This window comes from Mustelus asterias, chromosome 22 (assembly GCF_964213995.1).
Source record: "Mustelus asterias chromosome 22, sMusAst1.hap1.1, whole genome shotgun sequence".
In the NCBI taxonomy this organism is placed as follows: domain Eukaryota; kingdom Metazoa; phylum Chordata; class Chondrichthyes; order Carcharhiniformes; family Triakidae; genus Mustelus; species Mustelus asterias.
The window spans coordinates 28,790,664-28,810,242 of NC_135822.1; the positions used below are offsets into that span (position 1 = coordinate 28,790,664).

General features: G+C 46.0%; 1 protein-coding gene across 4 annotated transcripts in view; it reads right to left on the reverse strand.

Annotated features, from left to right (window-relative positions):
* The window catches only part of LOC144509979 (rho guanine nucleotide exchange factor 10-like protein), a 217,932-nt gene that overhangs the window by 36,517 nt on the left and 161,836 nt on the right, over window positions 1–19,579 (reverse strand). For all 4 annotated transcript variants that reach the window (XM_078239049.1, XM_078239050.1, XM_078239052.1 and 1 more), the window contains 3 exons: window positions 18,445–18,566; window positions 10,199–10,285; window positions 9,830–10,041 (listed from right to left, as the gene is read on the reverse strand). In XM_078239049.1, the coding sequence (XP_078095175.1) occupies window positions 9,830–10,041; window positions 10,199–10,285; window positions 18,445–18,566 (421 nt within the window). The remainder of the gene's footprint in view (window positions 1–9,829; window positions 10,042–10,198; window positions 10,286–18,444; window positions 18,567–19,579) is intronic.

Here is a 19,579-nt window from a genome sequence, read left to right on the forward strand (position 1 = left end):
GCAGACGCGATGGACTGAATGGCCTCCTTCTGATTCTACATCCACTCAAGTTGTTTCTCTTCTTGCAAGATTGATTTGTATTGTTATAGCATCCTTTTTACATTTCTTAGAAACATCTCAACATTTCAAACACATACACACACAATGATTTGCTTTCAATGGCAATGACTACTTGCGATGAATAATAAGTGGTTGATGAAAAAAGGTGATAATGGCCTTCACCTACACTTCCATTTTTGCTGCATCTCATCTCCAGATGACAAGTGTTCCTGTACTGGGTATATAGAAAGAATCTGGGAAGTAGCATTTTAATAAATAAAAGTTATAGGAAGATCAACCAAGGTATGCAATTTCAAATTTTACACCTCCTCGCTTCAGAAAGCTCAAGGTTCTTGCTGCCATACAGCTGGATAGAGGGCAATAACCTCTGGCATCTCAGTGTATTCTCTCGACCATGTCAAGTTTTCAGCAGGAATAATGAGAGCCCTGGTTGCTTTCTCTTTGACTCACCTGAAGGGGCTTGCAGCTCCGAAAGCTTGTGTGGCTTTTGCTACCAAATAAACCTGTTGGACTTTAACCTGGTGTTGTTAAACTTCTTACTGTGTTTACCCCAGTCCAACGCCGGCATCTCCACATCATGACTACCATCGACACCGCAAACTGCCGGCTCCAAGTGGAGAGGATCTCCAAGAAGATCGCGCATATCGACACAGACATCAAGTTTCTACAAAGATGCAAGAAAGCAGACAAAATACCGAAAGGACTACGGATCACGAACCCACTCAGGTCAACCTATAACACAGACTACGCTGAGAGACTTTGCCGTCGCACCTCTCTCACCCTCCTCAACCACCTCATACACCAACTGTACAGCAAACGCCGCAGCCTGGAAACCAAGATAGAGTCCATACTCTCAACTTGCGCTCAGGATGCAGACCAGCTGCGAAACTCTGCCAAGCAGACGAGACAAAGGAACTACACCATCTACACGCACACCAAGAACAGGAAACTTGAGAAACTCGGCATCACCACCAGCAGCAACCAAGCCTCCCCCGGTACCACAGTAGAAAACAGTACCACTGCAGGGAAGTCCATTGTCAACTTGTCCGACTACACACTTCAACCAGATGAAATCGAAGTTCTCAGCCGAGGGCTTAATTTTTGCCCCACCACCAAAATAGACCCCATCAGTCTCGCAGCAGACACAGAGGAATTCATCAGGCGAATGAGGCTGAGGGAGTTCTTCCAGAAACTCCAAGAGGCCAACAACGAACACAATGGGACAGCCAATGAACCGGAACAGCCGACAGAGAGATCCGCAGTGCATCCGAAGAGGAAAGAGTCGAATTGGACTCCTCCAGAAGGCCGCTGCCCTCGACTTGACATGTATGCCCAAGCCGTCAGGAGGTGCGTCAACACCAAATTCATCAGCCGCACTCACAAGACAGCCCCGAACATCACCCAAGCACAACGTAACGCCATCCACGCTCTCAAGACCAACCGCAACATTGTCATCAAACCAGCAGACAAAGGAGGGGCCATCGTCACACTGAACAGAACAGATTACTGCAAAGAAGTGTACCGACAACTAAACAATGAGGAACACTACAGACAGTTACCTGCAGATCCGACCAAAGAACACACCCGTCAACTCAACACTCTGATCAAGACCTTTGATCCGGACCTTCAGAACACCCTCCGTGCTCTCATCCCACGTACTCCCCGCATTGGAGATCTCTACTGCCTCCCGAAGATACACAAGGCAAACACACCCGGCTGTCCCATCGTATCGGGCAATGGGACCCTGTGCGAGAACCTCTCCGGCTATGTCGAGGGCATCCTGAAACCCATTGTACAAAGAACCCCCAGCTTTTGTCGCGACACGACGGACTTCCTACAGAAACTCGGCACACATGGAGCAGTTGAACCAGGAGCGCTCCTCGTCACAATGGATGTCTCGGCACTCTACACCAGCATCCCCCATGACGATGGCATTGCTGCAACGGCCTCAGTGCTCAGCGCCAACAACTGCCAGTTTCCAGATGCAATTTTACATCTCATCCGCTTCATCCTGGACCACAATATCTTCACCTTCAACAACCAGTTCTTCATCCAGACACACGGAACAGCCATGGGGACCAAATTCGCACCTCAATATGCCAACGTCTTCATGCACAGGTTCGAACAAGACTTCTTCACCGCACGGGACCTTCAACCGATGCTATACACTAGATACATCGATGACATTTTCTTCCTTTGGACTCATGGTGAACAATCACTGAAACAACTCTATGATGACATCAACAAGTTCCATCCCACCATCAGACTCACCATAGACTACTCTCCAGAATCGGTTGCATTCTTGGACACACGCATCTCCATTAAGGACGGTCACCTCAGCACCTCACTGTACCGCAAGCCCACGGATAACCTCACGATGCTCCACTTCTCCAGCTTCCACCCTAAACACGTTAAAGAAGCCATCCCCTACGGACAAGCCCTCCGTATACACAGGATCTGCTCAGATGAGGAGGATCGCAACAGACACCTCCAGACGCTGAAAGATGCCCTCATAAGAACAGGATATGGTGCTCGACTCATTGATCAACAGTTCCAACGCGCCACAGCGAAAAACTGCACCGACCTCCTCAGAAGACAAACACGGGACACAGTGGACAGAGTACCCTTCGTTGTCCAGTACTTCCCTGGAGCGGAGAAGCTACGGCATCTCCTCCGGAGCCTTCAACATGTCATTGATGAAGACGAACATCTCGCCAAGGCCATCCCCACACCCCCACTTCTTGCCTTCAAACAACCGCACAACCTCAAACAGACCATTGTCCGCAGCAAACTACCCAGCCTTCAGGAGAACAGTGACCATGACACCACACAACCCTGCCACAGCAACCTCTGCAAGACGTGCCGGATCATCGACACAGATGCCATCATCTCACGTGAGAACACCATCCACCAGGTACACGGTACATACTCTTGCAATTCGGCCAACGTTGTCTACCTGATACGCTGCAAGAAAGGATGTCCCGAGGCATGGTACATTGGGGAAACTATGCAGACGCTGCGACAACGGATGAATGAACACCGCTCGACAATCACCAGGCAAGACTGTTCTCTTCCTGTTGGGGAGCACTTCAGTGGTCACGGGCATTCGGCCTCTGATATTCGGGTAAGCGTTCTCCAAGGCGGCCTTCGCGACACACGACGGCGCAGAGTCGCTGAGCAGAAACTGATCGCCAAGTTCCGCACACACGAGGACGGCCTCAACCGGGATATTGGGTTCATGTCCCACTATTTGTAACCCCCACAGAGTTTCACTGGCTGTCTTGTCTGGAGACAATACACATCTTTTTAGCCTGTCTTGATGCTCTCTCCACTCATGTTGTTTTGTTTCTTAAAGACTTGATTAGTTGTAAGTATTCGCATTCCAACCATTATTCATGTAAATTGAGTTTGTGTCTTTATATGCTCTGTTTGTGAACAGAATTCCCACTCACCTGAAGAAGGAGCTTGCAGCTCCGAAAGCTTGTGTGGCTTTTGCTACCAAATAAACCTGTTGGACTTTAACCTGGTGTTGTTAAACTTCTTACTGTGTTTACCCCAGTCCAATGCCGGCATCTCCACATCATGCTTTCTCTTCTCCAATGCTAATCCAGGGATACACTACTCCCTTATCTAAATTGTTACACTGGAATCGAATCAGAGATCTTCCTGGTTTGTGAAGCTCAGTACCAGACAGAGCTCAGAAACTGTTGTTGAGGTTAATCCCACAACTACAATGTGTTGTGGAAAGGGTCAAGCATGGTAGGGTGTCTTCCAAAGAGACACAGTTCAACCTACACCCCTCACTATCCAGACCAACCTCTGTTGGATGATTGAGGATTTTTTGATAAAGGAAACTGTTTTTAAGTCTCCTTTTTACTTGGCGGCACGATGGCACAGTGGTTAGCACTGCTGTCTCTCAGCGCCAGGGACCCGGGTTCGATTCCCGGCTTGGGTCACTGTCTGTGTGGAGTTTGCACGTTCTCCCCGTGTCTGCGCGAGTTTCCTCCGGGTGCTCCGGTTTCCTCCCACAGTCCCGAAAGACGTGCTGGTTAGGTGCATTAGCCATGCTAAATTCTCTCTCATTATACCTGAACAGGCACCAGAGTGCGGCGACTAACTTCATTGCAGTGTTAATGTAAGCCGACTTGTGACACTAATAAATAAACTTAAACAGACACCATCACTGTTTAAGAGAACAGGAGAACTAATTAACTTTCCAAAACCCCAGTAACATGTTGGTCTGCAATGGGCCAGGAGGAGAAGTGAACAGAGAGAACATAGAACATAGAACAGTACAGGCCCTTCGGCCCACGATGTTGTGCCGACCTTCATCTGAAACCAAGATCAAGCTATCCCACTCCCTACCATCCTGGTGTGCTCCATGTGCCTATCCAATAACCGCTTAAATGTTCCTAAAGTGTCTGACTCCACTATCACTGCAGGCAGTCCATTCCACACCCCAACCACTCTCTGCGTGAAGAACCTACCTCTGATATCCTTCCTATATCTCCCACCATGAACCCTATAGTTATGCCCCCTTGTAATACCTCCATCCACCCGAGGAAATAGTCTTTGAACGTTCACACGATCTATCCCCTTCATCATTTTATAAACCTCTATTAAGTCTCCCCTCAATCTCCTCCGCTCCAGAGAGAACAGCCCCAGCTCCCTCAACCTTTCCTCATAAGACCGACACTCCAAACCAGGCAGCATCCTGGTAAATCTCCTCTGCACTCTTTCCAGCGCTTCCACATCCTTCTTATAGTGAGGTGACCAGAACTGCACGCAATATTCCAAATGCGGTCTCACCAAGGTCCTGTACAGTTGCAGCATAACCCCACGGCTCTTAAACTCCAACCCCCTGTTAATAAAAGCTAACACACTATATGCCTTCTTCACAGCTCTATCCACTTGAGTGGCAACCTTTAGAGATCTGTGGATATGGACCCCAAGATCTCTCTGTTCCTCCACAGTCTTCAGAACCCTACCTTTGACCCTGTAATCCACATTTAAATTAGTCCTACCAAAATGAATCACCTCACATTTATCAGGGTTAAACTCCATTTGCCATTTTTCAGCCCAGCTTTGCATCCTATCTATGTCTCTTTGCAGCCTACAACAGCCCTCCACCTCATCCACTACTCCACCAATCTTGGTGTCATCAGCAAATTTACTGATCCACCCTTCAGCCCCCTCCTCTAAGTCATTAATAAAAATCACAAAGAGCAGAGGACCAAGCACCGATCCCTGCGGCACTCCGCTAGCAACCTGCCTCCAGTCCGAAAATTTTCCATCCACCACCACCCTCTGTCTTCGATCAGACAGCCAGTTACCTATCCAATCGGCCAACTTTCCCTCTATCCCACACCTCCTTACTTTCATCATAAGCCGACCATGGGGGACCTTATCAAACGCCTTACTAAAATCCATGTATATGACATCAACCGCCCTACCTTCATCAACACACCTAGTTACCTCCTCAAAAAATTCTATCAAATTTGTGAGGCACGACTTGCCCTTCACAAATCCGTGCTGACTATCCCGGATTAATCCGCATCTTTCTAAATGGTCGTAAATCCCATCCCTAAGGACCTTTTCCATCAATTTACCAACCACCGAAGTCAGACTAACCGGTCTATAATTACCAGGGTCATTTCTATTCCCTTTCTTAAACAGAGGAACAACATTTGCCACTCTCCAGTCCTCTGGCACCATCCCCGTGGACAGCGAGGACCCAAAGATCAAAGCCAAAGGCTCTGCAATCTCATCCCTCGCCTCCCAAAGAATCCTAGGATACATTTCATCAGGCCCAGGGGACTTATCGACCTTCAGTTTATTCAAAACTGCCAATACATCCTCCCTCCGAACATCTATTTCCTCCAGCCTATTAGCCTGTAACTCCTTCTCTTCCTGAAAAACATGGAGAGGCAACATGGAGAGGCAACAGCATCCTCTGCTCACGGGCCTAGCATCTTTTTTAAATAAACGTATTTCTTCATTTGTAGAATATGGGCTTTGCTGGCTAGACCAGCATTTATTACCCATCTCTAGTTGCCTTAGAGGTGGCGGTGGTGAGCTGCCTTCTTGAAACGCTGCAGTCATATGGTGTAGGTACACCCACAGTGCTGTTAGGGAGGACATTCCAGGATTTTCACCCAGCGACGGAACGGTGATATATTTCCAAGTCAGGATGGTGAGTGGCTTAGAGGGGAACTTCCAGGTGGTGGTGTTTCCGCTTACAGTCCTTGTCCTTCTAGATAGTAGCAGCCGTGGAGTTGGAAGGTGCTGCCTAAAGAGCAAGTTGCTGCAGTGCATCTTGTAGATGGTACACACTGCTGCTGCTGACTAGTGATGGAGGGAGTGGATGTTTGTGGAAGAGGTAGCAGGCAAGCGGGCTGCTTTGTCCTGGATGGCATCAACCTTCTCATCCAGGCAATGAAGTGTATTCCATCACAATCCTGACCTGTGCCCTGTAAATGGTGGACAGCCTTTGGGGAGTCAGGTGGTGAGTTACTCCTGCAGGACTCCGATTCAGGCATCAAGACTGGCAATTCACCATACAAGGCTCTGCAGCGACAGTTCAACATTCTAGCCTTGTCAAGAGGCACTTGCTACTGAAATGACATTTTCTTTTATTCATTTGTGGGACATTGCCCATCCCTAGCTGCCCTCAAGGTGATGGTGAGCCGCCTTCTTGAATCACTGCAGTCCATGTGCTATGGATTGACCCACAATGCCATGAGGGAGGGAATTCCAGGATTTTGACCCAGTGACTGCAAAGGAACGGTGATATATTTCCAAGTCAGGATGGTGAGTGGCTTGGAGAGGAACTTGAATGTGGTGGCGTTCCCATGCCCTTCGAGATGGAAGTGGTCGTGGGTTTGGAAGTTGCTGTCTAAGGATCCTTGGTGAATTGCTTTGAACATTCAACCTTCTCTTTCATGAATTTTGTGTTGATCAAGTTAGTGCTGGAAATTGAAACTCTTCCCATCATCAGTATTAAATTGTCCTTGTTGATTGCCGAGTGATGATAAAGCTCCTTCCCAACAAGCCTAACCTTTTAAAAGAATTCCATATAGCAACAGGGTGATATCTTTCCCCATTTCCCACATCAAGTATTCCAGTGAGATTACCAATTTTGTGTCTACATTTTGATTTTTATTTCATAAACGCTTCCATACAAACAGAAAGCGTATTCAAAAGTGGAGGCAGGATTATCAGGAAAGAAATATAAACAGAAATAACAGGATTAGATCACAGCGAGTACATTTAACATGGTAAGGCAGAGGTAGGATAAATCTAAGCAGATCAGGGAAGTCCCAAATCGCAGAAGCTTTGAAACTGTGTCATGCAAGATTAATAACAAATGTCTGATGAAATTCTTCTGCTTTGCTTTTTCAGAGAATGGGATCAAACTGTTCAAAATACTGTCAAAATCAAAACATTGAAGATTCTGGAAATCTAAAATAAAAGCAGAAAAAGGGCTCAAAGTAGTCAACAGGTCTGGCAACATCTTCTGAAGTAGTCTCATATTGGTCTCTCAACGTTAACTCTGTTTCTCGCTCTCTCTACAGATGCTGCCAGACCTGCACACTCTCCCTTCAGCACTTTCTCTTTTGAATTGCTCAGAAAACATTTGGTTACTATAGCAAAGAAATTTCTCATTATCACAAATATTGCGCAGTAGATTCTCAAGGCAAGGCCATGACATTTCACAGCTTTTTGTTCCCCTCTGGGATTTGTGACCTCAAATATTTCATATCAAATAACCTTTGCAGAAGCACCAGTTAAAAGCTCCCAGTGTTATGAAATGCATCTAATTTAGATTGCAGGGTGGGTTACGTCAAACCTCAGCAACATTGAGGGAACAATCAAATACTTCTGTCGCACAATTTTCCTTGAGGTACCCGAGGAAGTGGTATGAGCCAGCTGTGGGTAAGTGGATTGAACTCTTAACCCCGTGACCTTCTGACTCCGAGGCAAGTTCTACTCCAGAGATTTTTTTTTTTGGGGTACCTTTCGGTATTTTAATTCTAATGAAAAAAGCCAATTTAAATTAGGTCCAATCATGGTCCCCACATGAGGGGCAAACCAGATCCAAGCTGACAAGGCAAGACATTGCTTCCCATCTTGGGCTCGATCAAACAAGATCCAAGCTGACAGGATGAGGCATTGCACCCTCTCCCGGGTTTGATCTAACGCTTCATCTTCGCCAAAAGGCCGAGATGGCTTTGAAAAATTGCATCAGGTAAAGCCTCGGTTTAACCTCATCGTCTACCCTGGTCCTTTACTCTACCCTAGCCTGGGCAAACCATCATCGCAGGCATCAACACACCCCCAGTGCAATGGGCGAGCCTCATCCCCGTTTCACCCCCGCAAGGTAAGTAGCACAAAAAAGCTGCCACTCCAGTGTAGCACTGAGTGTCCTACACTGTCAGGGATGCCATCAGCTGTTAAGTGGAGGAGGCCCCACCTGCTTGCTTGGACAGATGTTCAAGATCCATGGCACTATTTTGAAGATAAGGGGAATTAATCCCAGTATCCTGGTGAATATTTATCTCTCAAATCACTCTCACTAACGGAGATTAACTGGACATTATCACTTTGCAGTTTGTGTGGGCTTCCTGTGCAAAAATCCCCAGTCCAACGCCAGCATCTCCACATCGTGTGCATAAATTGGCTGCTGCATTGCCCACTTACAACAAACACTTCGAAAGGTACTTCGAAAGGCAGTAAAGTACTTTGAGATGTCTAGTAGTTGTGAAAGGCGCTACGTAAATGCAAGTCTTTCTATTTCTTGTGTTAAAAGAAAAATCTGCGGTACTATGGCCAAAGTCCAAAGATGTGCAGGTTAGGTGCATTGGCCATGCTAAATTGCCCCTTAGTGCCCCAGGATGTGTAGGTTAGAGGGATTAGCAGGGTAAATATGTGGGGTTATGGGGATAGGGCCTGGGTGGGATTGTTGTCTGTACAGGCTCGATGGGCCGAATGGTCTCCTTCTACACCAGGTGAGTGACATCTCAATCCACAGACAGCACAGAAAAAAAAAGGGACCAGGTTATTTACTACAGTTTTCCCAGCGCAACCTGGCAAAACCAATTCCTTCAAAAACCTTGGGAGAACTGCCCCTGGTCAGCTTGTCCGAGATGCCAGCAGCTCCACATCTGCCTTGGGAGGTTCTGGGTTCAGTTACACTGCAGGAACTGGACACAAAAAAAACCCGAGTTGATACTTTTGTGCAATGCTGAGAGAAGAGTGCCACCTTGTCAGAGGTGCTGCCTTAGTGAGTGTTGGGGGGGCGGGGGGGGGGGGGGGGGGAGAAAGTGGTGTTAGAAAAGCAAAGCTCCATCTGCCTACAAGTGTCAAGTATATGTTAAAGATCTCACCCCACTATTCAATAGAAGGCAATTTTGCTCAACTGTCCTATATTTTTCTTTAACTGATTAGTCATTCCATTGTCATGACACCCTGGAGGACAAAATGGCTGCCAGAAACTCAACCTATTGTCATTTGAGGGACCCTCACGGACAAAATGGCTGCCGGGTTTGCCTACATAACAACTGGGGCTTCACTTTCATTCACTGAGATAAGGCACAAGATGAATGCAAGTTCTTTCTTCCCACAGAGCCTCAATGCTATAATTTAATAGACGCATGAAAGGTACTGATTGGTAAAATATTAAAGAAACCCTTACAAGAATTGGGGAGTCCGGGTAGCACGTCATAAGCCATTGGCCTTTGAGGATTCCCAATACAAAGTGGATGCCTACCTGCCATCTTGAAGTCCCATTACAATAATTGGGCTATCCCCAGGTTTCGCCATTGGACAACTGGCATCGTCTTCATCTCGGACCATTAGAGGGATATATTCCATGCACAAGACCCGGGAGCTAACCTGGAAGGACTTGACGTGTCTGGGAGCGGATCTGTTCAAGGAGAAAAGATCAACCTGCCCCAGCCCCTGTTCTCGCCCACTGCCAATCTATGGAAGGGCACAGGGAGGAAAAGAAACAAATATTAGGTTTCGTTAAGCGATCTAAAAATATAAATGACCATTTAGTAAACTTTAAAACATGCAAGGTCTCACGTAGCACACAATGGCTCACATCACTTAACTACCTACTGTTACAATTACTTACCCAAAGATACCCCTGTGCCAGACAGGTACTGGCAATGGAAATCCCGAGTAGGGATGATTGCACTGGAGTGTGAAGGGCTGCTTCAGGCTGGATGGAGAGAAACATATTGGGTGTAGTTAATATATACACATGTACCCTTTTTTCCATCACCCCACCCCCAATCCGCTGCCCTCCCAACACCCACCCCCCCAGCAGAGTGATCTACATTGTCCAAATGAAGATTGCAAGGCTATGTGGCAGGGTCAGCTATATGGACTTGCTATTGTTCTTATTAATGCCATTGTGCTCGTTATCAACAACTGTCTTGGGGATGCCCAAGACTCACTTTCCATACTTCAACAACATTCATAGCATGGATCTTCACAACTTTCCCGAGCTCAAGATACACATTTTCACACACACTCCCTGCATCCTCAGAACTCTTCATTAACTCAAAAGTTTGGATTCTGTGGAAGACGAGGGCAACAGGATACAACAAACCTGAATTTGATACAATCAATCAATCAATCGCTGGCCACTCAACTCACTGCACCCGAATTCACCTCAGCTTCACACCAACTCCTTTTGATGATTTTGGCCATTAATCTATTCTAGGATTCTTAAATTTAAAAAATAATAATTATGGATCAGTGTAAACAAAAGGGCTCGGTGATTTTCCATGAAGTGTACCCAAAATAAACAGAACAAACTACGCCCTCTTAATCTACTTTTTCTTTGTTCTTTATATGGTCCCCGGAAGGGTAGGGGGTTTTAGTGCAGTCGGGCAGCCTGGTCGGTGCAGGCCTGGAGGGCCGAAGGGCCTGTTCCTGTGCTATAATTTTCTTTGTTCTTACTTCAGTATTCTGCACAAGACCTCATTTGTACCACTTCAATTGGAGTCACGAAGCAATACAACACAAAATGTTAACTAACGCCCCGAATTCTGAAAGGAAAGAAATGACCAACCGTGGAGAGGTGTGACAATCGGTCCCTTCCCGCTCTCTTTCCTCCTCCCAGCACTCACTCCCTGCTTCACCAGAGAGCAGCCTGGAGGGGGATGTTTGCTATGTATCAGCAACTTTCTGGGCTTTTTAAAAATGAAGGCCAAAGGCTAAAATACCTGGGATTTTCATAGCTCTTCTGCTAATCAGTTCGGAGTACAAGAGAGAGAACCCTTGTGGGATTTCACCACTCCCCAACCCGCCCCCCCCAAGCTGTGAGGCAGCAGTGCTAACCACTGTGCCACCAGAGAGCATCATGTGTTACAATTGGTCTCAGGATGCCAGGGCCCAAAGAGAAGGATGAGTCAATTCTTGCTTCTGAATTTGGGCCAATGCATGTGAACACAAGACTAAACATTGCAACCTGGGTAATTGCAGTCACTTGCTGGACCCTAGTTATATGACATTATAATACAGCTCATAGTCATAACTGGTTGGTAGCCGATGCTTCATTCAGTCTCTTGATGACCAGGCTGAAAAAGGGAATTCATGTCAACGAAACATTCAGATGTAAAGGATTGCTGTAGTCAGTCCAAAGGGGTCTCTCTGTTACACATGTTGCATTATCCATTAACAAGCAGATGCTCAAGACTGAAAGGCAAATCTTCACTAGATTGAAGTGGCTAATCTAGGAGCTGTCATTAAGAGAAAACTGCCATACGCGACCCCATGCCTCCACACGAAGACAGCTCAAAGTATCACTGTAACCCACGTTCAAGTGGCAACTTGAAGAATGTTCTGGACTTCACCTGCTTTGAAGAAAACTCTTCCTCCCCTCCCCCTCATCTAAAAATAAAATGTATAGGATTGGTGTTTGGCTCTGTTTCATAGTGCAGGAGTTGGGCTCAGGGAGAGTAAAAATATCCTGGGCCTACTGGCAACCATAGAGCTGTTAGACAAAAGGATACATGGGTATTCCATCAGCATCCCTTACATTTGATTAAAACACTTAGAAAATAAATGCAGTATAATGGTTGACAGATGGTTCAAATTTTCACATTAAAAAAAAGAGCGAGGGACATAGGTAGAAGTCACTCATGCAAATTACTGTTATTTATGCTGGAATATAATTAAAAGCTGTAATTGTTTGTTTCTGTCAGTCATTACACAAAGCCCAGACAGCTGCAGTTTGCATCTATGCGGTCCTCATAATTATAAAAAGTATCATATATTCAGCTGTCAGTCACACTTTATGGAGAGGGCGAGAATCGTTGAGAGTTCAGCACTTTCCTAGTGCTCTTCATAACCAGCTATTAGTGGATATATACAAATCGGGTGGACCCAGTTTGGAGGATACAAGTGTGAAGCCCAGTTTGAAAGTTGTAAGTCTAATGCCCAGTTTGGACCCAGTTTGAGGGTTCATAGAATCCTACAGTGCAGGAGGCCGCCATTTGGCTTATCGAGACCACAATCCCACCCTCGCCCTATCCTCATAACGCCATGCATTTACCCTAGCTAGTCCCCCTGACACTAAGGGGCAATTTATCATGGCCAATCCACCTAACCCGCGCATCTTTGGACGGAGGAGGAAAGCGGAGCACCCGGAGGAAACCCACGCAGACACGGGGAGAACGTGCAGATTCCGCACAGACACAGTGACCCAAGCCCAGAATCAAACCCGGGTCCCTGGTGCTGTGAGGCAGCAGTGCTAACCACTGTGCCACCGTGCTGGGTTGTAAATCTAATACCCAGTGTGGACCTGAGCTGTAGAACCAGAAAGGTCCCAAATCCAAGCCTGGGTCTGAGGCTTTGCTGGGTCGGCCAAGCACAAACAAAATAGCAATTGGGAATCCTCCAATTAGTCTCCATGTCCCAAACCCAAGACATGTTTTATTTTATTAGAACGCTAGACTTATGCTCTTGATCATAATAAAGCGAGTCCCATCAAAAGAATGTGGCCACCTCTTCTTAAAATACAACTGGTAAGTCATCTTTCCTGCTGAATCTCAGGTTCTCTAAAAACTCTATTGCAGAACGGGATTTCACCAAATACAGAAATATTTCCACACAGAAGCGAACTTTTACATTAACTTTTACAAAAACAGAACAGGCCAAAATGCTCAGACTTGTTTGCAGACTGCACAACCACACAGGAATAGATTGAGGGAAGGATTTCTAAAATTTACACATTCCATTTAGGTCTCTACCTCTCCATCCAATTGTGTGGCTGCACTAAGTGTCTTATTCCAATGTTTCATCCTTCTTAGATTTACTAATAATCCAACACCGAATAACAACTTTATAATTCTATGTGGAGAAGTTAAGTCTGCAAGTATAGGTCTGATCTATTGCCGAATTTAAAAACTCTACTCAAGAATTGTTTCTAAATGCTGGTACTAAAATTGATCAGTGTATTGCTATTCAAAACGAACATTTGCACTCAATTATAACTAATCTTACAATTTTCCCATTTATACACATTGCAGGATTTCTGATAACGTGTATGCAATTTAACACAGAATCGCTTTGCTTTACTAACTATTTACATATACAAGTTGTACTTAACTGCTCACATTGCTGTGAATCTTACCTGAACATCTAATCTCACAAATCGATCTGTTTACCCCACAGATTTCACTTTAGCACTCAGCCTGGCTCAGTGGTAGCACTCCTGTGAACAATCGTGCGAATCAGGAGTAGGCCACACAGTCCTGCTCCGCCATTCAATAAGATCATGGCTAATTGGATTGGAACCTCAAAGCCACATTCCTGCCTAATCCCAGAATTAGAAGGTCAGGGGTTCAATTGACCCCAAGACTTGAAATGCCTAATCCCGACTGACACTCCAGCATAAAACAGAGAGACAGAGGCACAGTGATTAGCACTGCTGCCTCACAGCGCCAGGGACCCAGGTTCAATTCCTGGCTTGGGTCACTCTCTGTGCGGAGTCTGACATTCTCCCCGTGTCTGCGTGGGTTTCCTCCGGGTGCTCCAGGTTCCTTCCACAGTCTGAAAGACCTGCTGGTTAGGTGCATTGGCCGTGCTAAATTCTCCCTCAGTGTACCCGAACAGGCGCCGGAGTGTGGCGACTAGGGGATTTTCACAGTAACTTCATTGCAGTGTTAATGTAAGCCTACTTGTGACACGAATAAATAAAAACTTAAACTTCAAGAGGTGCCATCGTTTGGATGAAACTTTAAAATGGAGCCCTGTCTGTCATCTCAGGTGAAGATCCCATGACACCATTCGAGAAAATGAAGGCATGTTCTGCCATGTTTTTCCCCTCAACCAACACCAATCGAGCAACTGGCCAGGCCATTTAACTGCAGTTTGTGGGAGCATGCAGTGTATGTAAAGTTGACAGTCTGGAGCATTACTGAAGGCATGATCGAAGCCACTAGTATTTAGGTTTCAGGATAAATATCAATAATGGAAGGTGACCCCAAAAATGCTGGGTTGTTGTGATCGCCATTCAGTCATCAGCCTTTCCTATGGAGGGCAGCACTGTGGCACAGTGGTTAGCACTGCTGTCTCTCAGCACCAGGAACCCAGGATCAATTTCTGCCTCCGGTGGAGTCTGCATGTTCTCCTTGTGTCTGTGTGGGTTTCCTCCCACACTCCGAAGATATGCAGGTTAGGTGGATTGGCCATGCTAAACAAAGGTGTGTAGATTAAGGAGATTAGTGGGAAAGGTGTATGGGGGTTATGGAGATAGGGCGGCAGGGAGTGGGCCTGGGTCAAATGCTCTGTTGTTGATTTGGTGCAGACTCGATGGGCTGAATGGCCTCATCAGCACTGTAGGGATTCCATGAAGGCCCAAGTTCGATTGTCTTGTTGATATAAAAAAAACAGAACCCTTTGATATTGTCGATAAATGTCAATATTGCCATGTTATTCATGGATATGTGGCACAGTGATTAGCACTGCTGCCTCACAGTGCCAGGGACCTGGGTTCGATTCCCGGCTTGGGTCACTGTCCATGTGGAGTTTGCACATTCTCCACGAGTCTGCGTGGGTTTCCTCCGGGTGCTCTGGTTTCCTCCCACAGTCCGAAAAACGTGCGGGTTAGGCTGATTAGTCATGTTAAGTTGCCCCTTAGTGTCAGGGTAAATATATGGGGTTAGATGGATAGGGCTTGGGTGGGATTGTTGGTGGTGCAGGTGATGGGCTGAATGGCCTCCTTCTGCACTGTGGGGATCCTACGAGGATATATATCCAGACAAGCGGAATGATTGAAAACAAAACAAAAACACTTTTTGTGCCTTTGTTAAATTTAATCCAAGATGCTGAAAAGCCAGACTGTCTGGTTCAAACTCAACAGGTGGGTGATGACTCAACATTCGCATCATGTTCAGGTATTGCTTTGGAGCTTTGTAAATCCCTGAGCCTTCAAGAAGCTGTACACTAGAGTAGGGAGTCACAGATCAGCATAGTGCAGCTTCAGTATAGGCAATGTGGCTACACTCTATCCAAACAAAAAGGACAGAAACACCTCCAATATTTGGCAGCTGAGGCAAGAATGCAGCGAGGAGCTGGGATTTGCTCCAGTGATAGATATCCTTAGGGGGACGACCGGTAAGAAATTTCCCACAGGTCGGTAACATTCAAATAAACTAGATCAAAAAAGAACAGCGCAACAGGAAGTCAGCAATAACTGGTACAAACTGAGCAGGAAAGAGAAAGGATGTCTGCAAACGCTGGCTAACAAATTATAAAAAACAGAAAACATTGGAACTGCACAGATACATAGCATCTTTAATGAGAAAAGGCAAGTTATCAGATTGGGTGTGTACCCTTCATCAGAAGGCCAAAGTCTTGTTCCGACTCAATCAACAAGACTGAAGTTAAATTCTCTCTCTCCTCTCCCATATTAATCTAGTGTTCAGATGGCGATTGGTCTTCACTTTACAAATGCTGATTAGATAGAGTAGGAATGTATTCACACATTACAGGGGACAAGAAAAAAAAAAGAGGAATTTCCATTTCCTCACTGGATCTATTGGTGCCATCAAGAGCATTTGAACTTTTCCATTAAACATAAACAATCTCCCCTTCGTCTGGGACATTTTAACTCTATTAAAAAAGGTGCTTTATGAACATACGCAAGGTTTGAGGTGTTGACTCGTGTTGGAGTACAGAGCTATGGGCACTTGTCAGATTATCAGTACCTTGCCACTCAACGTCCCATCTGACCTTTGGACTGCTCTTCCACATGTGCACACATTATAGTCTGATAGGTCGCCACGTGGCGACCTTCGATCCAGCCATGCATAAGCAAATCATGAATAAAACATAAAATGTTTGAAAAAGCTATCAGCCAAACATCCTATCCAGCTTCATTCATTACAGTCTGCTTTCAGCTTCCAGTTAGCATTTAGATTCCATTGGATTGGATTTCAGGTGACAATTCACAAGGTTGCTCAACTTTAATCTTGTATCTAACCAGGAGTGTCAGTTCCTCTGATACCCCCGGAGACAGACTGCCAACTGATAGCACTCTGTGCACTGCTGTTAAAGTTTGTAAATAAAGGGATTTTGGTGAAGGGATTTCTGCCTCCAAAGACTTACAAAGTATAAATTCAATATTTTTGCCTGTTTTTGAATCCGACACCCTGATGATTTGCACGGATTCAAAGTATCGCACTATCTAGGTGCGTGTGTGGTGAAGGAATGAAATACAAGTTTAACACGAGACAGCGCAGTGCGAGGGTGCAGAAAGCCACCAGGGAAGGCCATTTGCACTCTGTGGGAACTGTTTCAAGATTTCCGAGGAGAGCAGGACGTGAGCAGTATTGCAACAAGGCCGATGCGTAGGGCTAATCTACAGAATGTGGTTTTGGTTTGAGCTGCGTAAAGACTTGTCCCCACTTCTAAAAATCCAGCCCTTCAGCAATAATTTTGCACCAAGGGAATGGAGGACAAATAATGACTGGAATTGGTCCAAAGTGACTTTGGGCCGGAGATTTGCAGATGGTGGGGTTGCCCTTCCTGCCATCCAAAGAGTTGACGGGGCTACTGAGCGCCCTGTGGCCATTTCACGTTCAAATGTACATCAGTTGGCTACAAGTGGGACTGGAGGACAAGGTAAGTTTTGGGGGTCCCAGGATGAGGAGGGTATGTAAGGCTGAGGAGTCTGTTGGGGTGGGGGGGGGGGGGGGGGGGGGGAGGTTGGTCAGAGGTCCAGCAGCTCTGGACCTTAAATGGAGGGGGGAATACCCATAGTCAAATGGGGGCTTCTGATGGTAACGCCATCCCCCACCATCTAAGCCCGTTCTTTTTTTGGGCTTCCTCCATGCCGGGTAAATGCTCCTGCCAGTCTGAAGATTGAGGCTGGAAGAGAAACAACATTTAGTGTCTCAACTGGGGCAAGTGTGGGCGCCCTGTCCAAGACCCGCCCGCCCCAGCGTAAAGGCATTGCAAGGTCGGGGCGGGCAATCTGCTTCCTTCAATTTACAGATACATTATAGAAAGCATCCTTACCGGATGTATCACACCTTGGTATGGCCCCTGCTCTGTCCAAGACCGCACAAAACTACAAGGGTATGAACGAGGCCCAATCCATCACACAAACCAGCCTCCCATCCATTGACTCCATCTACATTTCCCACTGCCTCAAGAAAGCAGCCAGCATAATCAAGGACCCCATACATGCTCTCTTCCACCTTCTTCCATTGGGAAAAAGATACAAAAGTCTGAGATCAGGTACCAATCAACTCAAGAGCAGCTGCTTCCCTGCTGCCAGACTTTGAATGGACCATATATTAAGCTGATTTTTCTCTACACCTCAGCTATGACTGTAACGCTACATTCTGCACTCTGTCCTTTCCTTCTCCCCCTAAGTATTCTATGAACAGAATGATGTGTCTGTATAGTGCGCAAGAAACAATACTTTTCACTGTTTCTCAATACATGTGACAATAATAAAATCAATTTCACAATACCCCTCCTCCACTCCACTAAATATCTTGTGGCAAGGAAGTATAAAATTCAGACTGTGGTATATGGAACATGGATAATGAATGAAGTTTATGTTTTTGAAAAAATATTCTCAAAAGCAGTCAGTCTGACAAGCTGCATTAGTTGTAGCTCAGTACCAACACTCGCATTGCAACAGTGACTCACTCTTACTTCAGAAAAGTACTTCATTGGTTGTTAAAGTGCTTTGGGATGCCTTGGGGTTGCAAAAAGCATGAATATAAATGCAAGTTCTTTTTTTTTTTAAAAGGCCACGGCATCAAAAACCAAGATTAAAACATATACAGATGATCAAATACACATCTTTTTAAAACTCCACGGCAGCTCTCGCTGCTTTTTTCTTTCACTTACCTTCAAGTCCTGACATTTTGAGCCATACATGGGCATGCGACAGGCAAGCAAAGGGCACCAAAATGGAGCTTTTGTTTTTCCATCATCCTCAATACAGAACCAGCCAGGCTGGTTATCTTTAGCTGTGAATGGGGGAAAACAGAAATCAGGCACTTATCAAGAGGGTTTCAAAGGAACTACAGATTCCAACTCCGTTATATAACATTCAAAACATCTGAAGCATTGAATTCCTAGCACTAATTCTAACTCAATTCAGTTATAATTGGACTGAAGTTATTAAAAATATAACCAAGTGAATTTTCCTTGGGTAGCACAGTGGTTAACACTGCTGCCTCACAGTGCCAGGGATCTGGGTTCAATTTCGGCCTTGGGTCACTGTCTGTGTGGAGTTTGCATGTTCTCCCCGTGTCTGCGTGGGTTTCCTCCGGGTGCTCCGGTTTCCTCCCACAGTCCAAAGATATGCAGGTTAGGTTGATCGGCCATGCTAAATTGCCCCAAGGTATGTAGGTTAGGGGAATTAACAGGTTAAATACACGGAATTACGGGGATAGGGTCTGGATAAGATGCTCTGTCAAAGAGTCAGTGCAGACTCAATGGGCTGAATGGCCTTCTCCTGCACTGTATGATTCGATGATTTATACAACTGCCCAGCCTTCTCTGCCCTCTGCATCTGACAGGACTGATTTGTTTTAGGAGGACAGTTGCCAGCTTTCAGATGACTCCCTGGTACCTTGTTCATGTGGCCTTTCAGCATGCATGGGCCTTACCCGTGTCGCAAAGCTACTCACGCCCATGGGCGCCGCAAGGTGGAGCTCAAACCAGTCATCACCCAAAGTTGACGGCTGCATTTGGTAGCTCCAATTGTGACTTCCCTATTGCTGCCACGAGCCGCGTTTGCCTCAGTTAGTGACTGATGGAAAGGTCAAATCCAGCAGTCTCCTGGTTGGTGTGCTTCACTGTTACACTGGGTGATGGACCTACCACAGCAGCCTTCAACTGATCCCTGAAATGATGATGGCAAGGCCCCTGTTGCAGCCAACTGCGATTAAAAAGAGGAAGGTCCACACTGAATAACTCCACGTAATTCCTATTCAGCCATTACGAGATATCCTCTCAATTTAGGAGTGGTCAAGGG